At 33.2% G+C, this 10,560-nt stretch overlaps 1 protein-coding gene across 2 annotated transcripts in view; it reads left to right on the top strand.

Moving 5' to 3' along the window:
* Positions 1 to 8,749, top strand: part of CDH10 (cadherin 10) — a 173,942-nt gene extending 165,193 nt beyond the window's left edge. Inside the window, exons 10-11 of one of the 2 annotated variants that reach the window (XM_027868978.1) lie at positions 1,735 to 1,986; positions 8,259 to 8,749. In XM_027868978.1, coding sequence (XP_027724779.1) covers positions 1,735 to 1,986; positions 8,259 to 8,749 — 743 coding nt within the window. The remainder of the gene's footprint in view (positions 1 to 1,734; positions 1,987 to 8,258) is intronic. The other variant, XM_027868979.1, reaches the window with a different exon arrangement.
* The last annotated feature ends 1,811 nt before the right edge of the window (positions 8,750 to 10,560 follow it).

Below are 10,560 nucleotides of genomic sequence, written 5' to 3' on the forward strand. Positions count from 1 at the left end.
GGAGAGGTTGGAATTTTGATCATCTCATTTCATGACTTGAAGATCTCAACACAATATTTAATATATACATGAAGACTCAAAGAAATTTAATCTCTTTTAAGTTCTTAGGGTTTATTTTTCTTCTTGGTGCTCAATCCTTCCCTGGAACTCCCAAGTCCAATTCCATTTTCTCAATTGTGTTAGCAGTTTGTTAAAGAACAGAAAACCAAATCATTGTGTTAGTTGAGAATGCCAACATCTCAAGTAAGGTACCACTCAATTATGGTTTGTCACTTTATGTTCTGCAATATATTGGGTATAGAGGACTAAAAGCAACAAGAATACACAGATTAAAAACTTATTGCATCAAACTAAGCTGTTATTTGCTGTAGATAATAAATTAGTTCACTGAAAATAGGAACCACTTAAGAAAAAATATTTTCTAAATAGAAAATAAGAGTAACCTATCTTTCTCTAACCTAACCAACAACTTTAATAGCTATTTATCTACAACTAGACTAGTGATACAGGAGTTAATGTTTTTTTTCTTTTTTTTTTTGTTTTTGTTTTTTTACTAAATAATAAATTCACTGTCTTTGACTTAACATGATTAGGTCTCAACCATCTGGATAAATGGTAATTCTTACAACAATTTCACCCAAAATTGTTCTTTCATTCACCTGAATTATTTAAAGAATTATTTAAAATCTTGACTTCACTTTGTTTTGATGGCCTGGCTGACATTAATTAAAACAAGTTTAACAAAATATGTCTTTTCCCCTCTTGTATGATGAGAGTAGCAACACAACTATTAGTATTACGCTTACTAGTGATTTTAAATAACGCTTAATGATGTATGGTTTCAAACTCCTTGAAAGTTATATGAGCACATCTGTTCTCCTCTCAGATTGGGTTATTTGTTTCCAATGTTTTGCCTTCAACCTATGGGATAACAGAATTGAAACATTCCTCTTGGTTTCTTTATTTCAGAAGAAAGAAATAATGCAGATAACTATGGCCTAAAATGGACTGGACCTAAGAGTTAATGCAAATGTTACCGTAGACCCTTTAATAGGGATTCTTGTTAGCAATTCTCACAGACTGGGGTTTGTGAAGTAGGATGGGAAAAAATACATTTCAATATAATTAGTTTCCTTTATGATGCTGTATTTTTATTTTATGAATTTAAAATTATTATTCTGAGAAGCAGTTCATTGGTAGATTGTCGGAGGTATCCATTACAAAAATAATTAAGGACCTCCATTTTAGATTGCCTCATCTCTCTCTATCATTAAACCTTATGTGACTGTCTAAGTGGTTAGGTGCCACAGAAAGATTCTATAACATTAAGGATGATTGTATTGTTTTATTGTTGTTGATTATTGAAAATACTTCTAGGAGAGTGTTTAGAATCTGCCTCTGAATTTTATTTGTATTAAAGGATATGTTTTTGTGCCTTTATGCATACATGAAGATTAGTAGAAAATTCAAGTAATTAAATGTTGTACACAGTTTTTAGATACCCAGAAAAAAATATTTGGAGGGATTTGGTGGTGGTTGTTTTTTACTTTTTCACTTTCTATCTGCCCACCAAAAATCAGTACTTGGCATTAGAACATGTAACAGCTTTGTTCTTTTAGGATCATAAATTAGAGTCATTGAATCCAATATATCTTAAACCACAATTGGGTTTTCAGGACAGGTGATACTTAAAGTTCCCAAACTAATAAATAATTCTGCTTTAATTCCTTTTAGATAACACTGCTAGAATTTTAACGAGAAAAAATGGATTCAGTCGGCATGAAATCAGTAGCTATCTCCTGCCAGTTGTGATCTCTGACAATGATTACCCAATCCAAAGCAGTACTGGTACGCTCACTATTCGAGTTTGTGCTTGTGACAGTCAAGGAAACATGCAGTCTTGCAGTGCGGAGGCTTTGCTCCTTCCTGCTGGCCTAAGCACAGGGGCTCTTATTGCCATTCTCCTCTGCATCATCATTTTGCTAGGTAAGTTTTGTTACTACAGACAAACACAGTTGTTTCATTTTGTTTTGTTTTCTGGATCTTGCATTTGTATAATTATTGAGAGGGGAACTTTTATTTGTGAATGGGTCTGCTTTTCCTTGAATATTTTAAAGGATATGCACAGGGGCAGCAATGTGTTATGGAAAGAACAGTAGCTCCAAAATTCTTGTGACGATCAAATGAAATAGTGTAAAGCCTTTTACAAACCTCAAAGGGCTATATTAATACTAGCTATTATTGCTATTGCTGTTTTATATTATTTGGAGTCAGAATAAATTTGATTTCAAGCTCTCCCAATATTTCTCACCACCCTTGTCACCTTTGGCAAGATACCTAAAAAACCTTGGCCTTCAGTTTTCTTAGCTATAAAGTTGGAAAGTTGGACTTAATGGTCTTCTATGGTCCTTTTCATTCTAATGCTATGATCTTACAACTGTTAGATCTCTTAGGTACCTTTCTATACTATATCTTAGGCTTTTTGTGCACCTATAATACTAAGAAAAGGTAAAATATGGTGGTTAGACCTCAATAAATGTCCCTTTTGATTCCTCATGCCCCCCTTTTTTGTATAAACGCATAAGCTAAGAATGCCAAGTTAGAACTTGGAAAATTTGCATTAAAATATGATTTTTTCCTCTATTATAGATACAATTACCATCCTCAATATGATGGGTTGGTGGGTTGCTGTTTGTGGAATTGACTATGATTCAGTGACAGACCTTATCTCAATCTTACACTGGGATATGGGAAAAAAAAACACTTCATAGCATGAGCATATAAAAGTATCATTTCAGTTTACCTAAGAATGATAAAGTCATAGATCTTTACCATCTGAAATGTATAACTTTTCATTCAATGACCTAGTTCCCAGACAGAATTGCAAACTCAGTCAAGTCATTCACATCCTCCAAGGTGGACAAACTTGGCAGAGTTAAGTATTTATATAAAAAGATAAGAGGTAAATTTAATTACTTTGCCTAGGAATGTCAACCACATTATATTGTTGCCTGTATCTGAAAGATTATTTTAAAAGAATATCCTGTTGGTGGTGGTTGGTTGGCAAGATGAAAAAGGAACAGTGTATTCTTCAAGAATTCAGAAATGTTGAATTAAAAAATGTTTTATTAAGAACCTATCAGTCTTCACTTGCAAGAAAATTGAGGTTTTGGAAAGTACTTCTCTAAACTTACACACACACACACACACTTAATCACACACACATGCAAATACACATACTATTCCTTTGATCCTCATGAAGCATGATGCAATGTATGGAGACTTGACCTTGGAATCAGGATACATACTATCTTAGTGACTGAGAATAAGTCTTCAACAGTATATGTATATGTGTGTGTGTGTATGTATGTGTGTATATATATATATATATATATATATATACATATATACATACACACATACTTCTATGTATATGTACACACTTCTATATTCCTGCAGGCCCTAAGTAACAGATAAGGCTCATTGAGTCTATCAACTCACAAGAACCAGAGATCATACAGGTTAATGAATGAAGAATAATGCCTGAGGATATCAAATTCAGTAATTCCTGTGACTGTGTTCCTGTACTCTCTCTTATCTTCTTATTTGTGACCTGTTATTTTGTACATGTATTCTAATTTAGACTAATAACCATAGTCTAGGTCTAATGGTGAAGCTTGTTTCTCGTGCCTCAGGGCACTAACTGACTGATCCCTGGCTCTCACGTCTTCTGGCTCTTTGTTTATGGACGTATTTGTCCATATTGTCTTTTACCTGTGCTCCTCTGGATTATCTAGGTGTTTGTCTTTCTATGTACCTTGCAGCTGATGTGTGTATATTTATATGTGTATATCTTTGTATATATACATATGCATAAGCACATACACAGACACTCACATACATATATATACACATACAAGGATCTACATATATATGTGAATTGTATATTAATTTATATGGATAATTTGTATATCTTATATACTGATCTGATTTATACATCACATACAAATTGTCGTTTAAAATAAATATAATATGCATACACAATATATATACATTTCTACCTTTATCTCTCCCCTAGACTTCTCTGGTATCCTAGATGGCCTAGCACCACTCTTCTCTCTCTCTCTCTCTCTCTCTCTCTCTTTCTATACATAGTATATATACACATATGTCTTCAAACCTTATCGTTACCTATGTATTTGCATATTTATTCATCTATCTATATCAATCTAGATCTAGTTCCATAGCCAGTTATCTATATATCATAGACCTTATAATATCTTTATTATATTTCATCATATTTAATTAACCCCAATGCTCTAACCTGGCAATATACTCATGAATCCTGTCTCTATAATCTGATACATTAGCTACACTATCTGCTTTCTGTCATCTAAAGATTTGATGAGAATACCTTCATCCAAATCATTGATAAAAGTAATAAACAATAGAAAGTCAAGTACAGAACTGAGGCATTACAGTGTAGACTTCCTCTCAATTTGACACTAAACCATTAACAGTTAGCTTTTTGATCTAGACAGCTAACCAACTAGACAAATATAGTATATCTATATTCAGACATCATGCATGCCCTTACAAATATAGATCTAGATTTAGAAACAAATGCATACACACACATGTACATATATTTAGATATCATATATGTGTGTGCAGCATAAATAATTAGAGATAAATAGTGAGGGATGTAGATGGCTCAGAGGATAGAGTTAGGAAGATCTGAATTCATATCTGTCCTCAGACACTTAATAGCAATGTGACTCTGAGCAAGTCACAACTTCTATTTGCCTTAGTCTCCTCATCAGTAAAATGGGGATAATAACAGTGCCCACTTCACAGGACAAATGAGATAATAATTGTAAAGCTCTTTGTATAGTGCCTGACACATAATACGATTTATAGAAGTGCTTATTCCCATCTCATCTCCTTCACACACTATATACTGAAAGAGCTTATGTTCCTCTGTCTTTATGCAATAAAATTTAATACTCAAGAATTCAAATAGCTACACTTAATTATATAAAAGATCCCATATGTATATATGCATGAAAAAGTATGCTCTGTATATTTAAGATCTACAAGGTTCTTTGATATGTCATCATTTCATAAAGAATCTGGGTTCTTGTGGACTGGGTTCTTGTATCCTCCTATAAACTGGAAAGCTTTTGAGTCGCAATAGTTGTTACCTCTACCACCACAGAGCACTGGCCTTATCTGAACTTAATAGGTGATCTTCAGAAGTTACTATTCTATGGCTAAAATATTCATTACCCTATGGTGATGTGCTTTTCCCATTATCTGGGCTGATCCTCAGACAATAAACATGAAGTCCGTTATCATACAATTACTCAAGACCAATACATTTTGGTAGAATCATCCAGGGCTCTTGCTACACAAGAACCCAGGTAGGTCTCTATGCCATGATAAGGCATCAGTGCAGAAATTTAGAAATCTTAGATGCATAAAGCCTGTGTGTATGTGTATGTATACTTCCATTGCAATTGCAGTCTCATCAGTGTAGACTGTATAGATCACAACTCATACATTTTTTTCAACTGTTCAACCCTTGTCCCTATCTTTCCATACATACTTTATAGAGGATCTACTCAACATGCTGGATACTTTTCTCTGCTTCAGCACTTACAAAGTTCCTACTATGTGCCTGATGCCAAATTAGGAAGTTGGAATACAAAAACAGTCATTTCCAACAAAGAATTTCATTCTATTGGAGGAAGCATGTACCTATATAAAAATATCAAATAAAATTGAAGTATTTTGACCTGGGGCCATCAGGAAAAGTTTTTTGTAGAAAATGGCACTGGAACTGAGTTTTGGAAAGAAAAAAGTAGCTGTTCTCGGGGGTGGAGGTGAGGAGGGAGCACATTTCCTGTCATAGAGAGTGATCTGTGCAAAAGTATGGAGAAGGGGAGTAAAGTAGCATAGATAAGCAATCACGAGAGGCCAGGTGCCTGTAACATACAATGTGTTAAGGAGAATAATTTGTTGTAAGCCAGGAAAGGAAGGTGGCAGTCAGATTTTGAAGGTCTTTAAATGTCAGATAGAAGAGTTCATATTTGATCTTAATGTTAATAGATGGCCGTTAGAGTTTATTGATGAGTGGTGTGGCATGGTTAGACCTGTGCTTTAGGAAAATCACTGCTCCTATTAAATTTTTGTGGCTTCTGATGGAACACTCAAGCTGTCCATCTTTAATTCTTTACTTGCTCCATATCAAACTTATATCCTTTTCCAGTTATGCATATCTTTGGTAATGTATCTCTGTGAACAGGCATAGAGATAGGGACCAAACCTGTGACTTCATTATTATAAGTAACTCCTAGGTGAGGAAATTCACTCTAACAAAAGAGGTAAGCATCTTTTGGCGGGGGGGCAAATTTATAGTTTTAAAGAGTAGTCTAGGACACTGAAAGTTTAATTGACTCAGCCAGAGTCAATCTATATGTATCACAGATGGGACACATCGAAGTACTTCTGGAGCCAAGGTCAACTCTTTTATATTCTACACCACACTGCCAAATTTGTATATATGAGAGCAATATGCATATAGAAATGAATTCACTTAGAAAGAACACTGTATATCACTTAATAGATGGCCCTATATATATATGTGTGTGTGTGTGTGTGTGTATGTATATATATAGATAGATAGATAGATAGATAGATAGATAGATAGATACAGAGATAGATACAGTGATAGATACAGAGATGCAGAGATAAAACCTGTCTACATGATCACAAATCTGAAAGCATTATTTCTATTACTTAATAGTAACACTATTGTGACTGCAGGGAAAGTTCAGTTTATTATTTTGTTTTGTTTTGTTCATGAGATAAGGTTAGACACTTCCAAGTCCTCCCTAAAGAAATTATGCTATTTTCATGTAAACTATTTATTTTATAATTCTATATTTAGTTTTAGTTATATATAGTCTAAGCTGTAGCACAAAGCTTGCTGTTTTGACTCTTTTATCGTAGTACATCATAGTACAAGTACCATAGTTCACTGTCTAAACAGCTAAAGGGTAAATTACTCATCCCAGGCACAGTATGACATAACCTATAAAAAGAATGCAGTTATCAAATCTAATTTAGATTTTCTATAGCTTAGGAAAATAGAACATCCTAAATTTAAATGTGTAGTTTGTGTATCCTACACACCTTTCTGGTGTGTGAAGAAGGGTAATATTAAAACACACACACACACACACACACACACACACACACACACACCTTGAAAGAAACCAAAAAGCAGATATTAATACTTTGAAAATATACTGCATATACTTGTAATTTTTGAACTCTGGATTATTTTAAGTAATAGAAGAAAAACAGATGACTTTTAAACTTAATGTAACCCTTCAAAAATAATAAAACAACTATGTGATAGTATAGTGGTGAAGAATTTCCTCACTAACAGCTCTCTATACTGATTAAATCATAGGTATATTAAAAAAACACATACATGTACATATGTGTTGCATGTATATAGGTATAATCCATTGTTGTGTGTGCATATATATAAGTACACATATGTGTGATAGCTTTACATTTTAAATGATATTATATAATCACCATTGATCTTTAATTAATTAATAAATCCCTCCAGGGAGGAATTCAATCCCCTCTAGCAGTAAAACTTTTGTGTATAATCATTATTAGTAAACTGTATGTAATATCATTTTAGATCTCTAATTAAAAAACAATTTAGCCAAATATGGCTTTCTAAACTGCCTAAAATAAAGACATTTTATTTTAAATTTAGAAAACAGATCGTCTATTGCTTTTTGATATATACGTAACTTTATATCAATAATTTATCCAAAGGTCATGATGATTATCCTTATTATTGTTGTTTTCATTGTTATTAATGTTATGGTGTATAGAAAAGACCAATGATGATTTTACATGAAGCAGTGAGACAAGTAAGATTTTCTGGGTATTCCTAGGGAAAATAATGGAAACATAATTCAAAATTGATGGAATATTTATTTTCCTTTAAATCACAATCATTTTACTTTACTATAGCTCAATTACTGTAAATATATATTAATGAAGGGGGAAAATCCCACAAAGTCTAGCTAAAGGACAAAATTAATCTTAAATTCTCCAATTGACTAGGAAGAAGTAAGGAAACCTAGAGTCTTGATATGTTTCCAGTCAACTCTTATGCACTCTCAGTAAACAAGGTCTGTTCTTTATTTCCCTCTCATTTTCTCCAGTTATAGTTGTGCTATTTGCAGCTCTGAAAAGACAGCGAAAGAAAGAACCTCTTATCTTATCTAAAGAGGACATCAGAGACAACATTGTGAGTTATAATGATGAAGGAGGTGGAGAGGAAGACACCCAGGCATTTGATATTGGTACTCTGAGAAATCCCGCGGTTATAGAAGATAAAAAACTACGACGAGACATTATTCCAGAAACGTTGTTTATCCCACGGAGGACTTCTTCAGCTCCAGATAACACAGATGTCCGAGATTTCATTAATGAGAGGCTAAAAGAGCATGATATTGATCCCACTGCTCCACCATATGATTCACTGGCAACCTATGCCTATGAAGGAAATGATTCTATAGCCGAATCTTTGAGTTCACTAGAATCAGGTACTACTGACGGAGACCAAAACTATGATTACCTCCGAGAATGGGGCCCTCGGTTTAATAAGTTAGCTGAAATGTATGGTGGTGGGGAAAGTGACAAAGACTCTTAACCTAGGATACATTTTCTGTTCTCTCAAGAAGAAATCATTTTCCAGACACCACCTCTGCTCCTTTACAATATTTGACATTCGGGAGGATTTTCCTGCCACTCAGCACAATATTTTTTTCCCTTTTCCTTTTTAATTTGTTCATTAATTTCATTAATTCTTTCTTGTAGGATGTCACATGGAGTATATACAGCATTTTATTTAATCACTTCCAAGAGCCAAAGCTATGGAAATTCAGTGTTGTTCATTTTAGTAAATAAAAGATACTTTCAGAAACTCGAACAGGATAAGACTCCCTTAAGCAACTTCATATACAAACTGCTTCTGTTAGGTACCTGTCCTGCCCTTGCAAGTGCAGCTTTTAAGGAGGTGAAGAAGAATTTTTAAAAAATATATATATATAACAAACACACACACACACACACACACATATATATATGTATATCTCCTGTTCTGTACATTACAATTCCAAAAAATGTACACTTGGTGTTAGTAAGTGTGATATGCAGCTGGTATACAAAACTTTGTGCAACTTCATTTCATCAAATTCTATCTGCTAATGTTTTATATTTATATTTTTGTATTTATTTTTAAGAAATAAACCAGTTTTTACAACTACTTTGCCTCCAATTTCTTTTGTTTCTTGAGGAAGAAATATGTTCAAAAATACTTGTTATGAAACTATGACTGAGTTCCAGTAAGAATACAGTCTTTAATTATATAAATTGATAATTACTGATCATCATGATTCCAGGTAAGGAAAAAAATATTTTCCTTAACTGTTTAATTAACTAATGTATAATTTTTATAAGGTAATGAGGAGTTATTCACAGATCTCTCCAAAACATGTTATCTTCATTTTTACATTTAACAAAGAAGCATAAATAAGAATATCTTATTTTTTGATAAATGTATAGTGTACATAGTGAAGTTTGCTTGTTTCTGCCCTACTAATGATGTCAACAAATAGTCTTGGGGCAGAAAGTATAATCCTCATTATTTTCTTTTGATACATACTATGTAGACTTTTTGTTATTAATATCTTTTTTTAAGTCGCATAATTTAAAGGGGTTTAAGATAAAAGTAACCTCTTAATGGAAAATATCCATAGATCCTATAGTGACATTGTGAAAATTATAAATAATGGAATAATAATGATGATGATGATGATGATGATGACGGTGATGATGATGATGATGTTGCATGTCCCATTAGCACACTGTTATAATTATGTCAATTTTCTTTCAGAAATGTATTATATGCCTATTAGTAGAAGTCTTTTCCTTTTTCTTCTGGAACTGATTTAATTCAAATCAGTTGAGAGAATGCAGCCCATTTGTTCTGCAAAGTTCCTGTCATCCACTGATTTTAGCTATCACTAACTTACCCATTTTACCCTGGCTCCACAAAATGCTTTAATTTTAAATTGAGCACTTTGTTGGAACTGGTTAGGAAGGCTCATCCCCTGCTGAGTGAGTATCTTGTAAACAATGAATACAATTGGCTTCATCTCCAAATAGTGAAAATACTGTGCTTTTGGAGAAGCAGGAAATGTATTATTGACATATCCTTAATGTGGACTTAATTATTGCATTTATTTTGAAAGGTATTTTTCCTACTTTAAAGGTTAAAAAATGCCCAAATGTTTGCAGCTCAAAATATTTGTGAATGAATAATAACCTTCTGACTATGAGAGAAATACAGCCAATATTGGCATTTATGATCACAGTCAACTTCTAGACACTATGTGGCTCAGCAGGTCATATAATAAGAGCTAATTTGGCAAACTTCCTCAGTTTCAAAAGCCCATTCCT

Source organism: Vombatus ursinus, unplaced genomic scaffold (genome assembly GCF_900497805.2).
Source record: "Vombatus ursinus unplaced genomic scaffold, bare-nosed wombat genome assembly UNPS02014791.1, whole genome shotgun sequence".
NCBI classification, from domain to species: Eukaryota; Metazoa; Chordata; class Mammalia; order Diprotodontia; family Vombatidae; genus Vombatus; species Vombatus ursinus.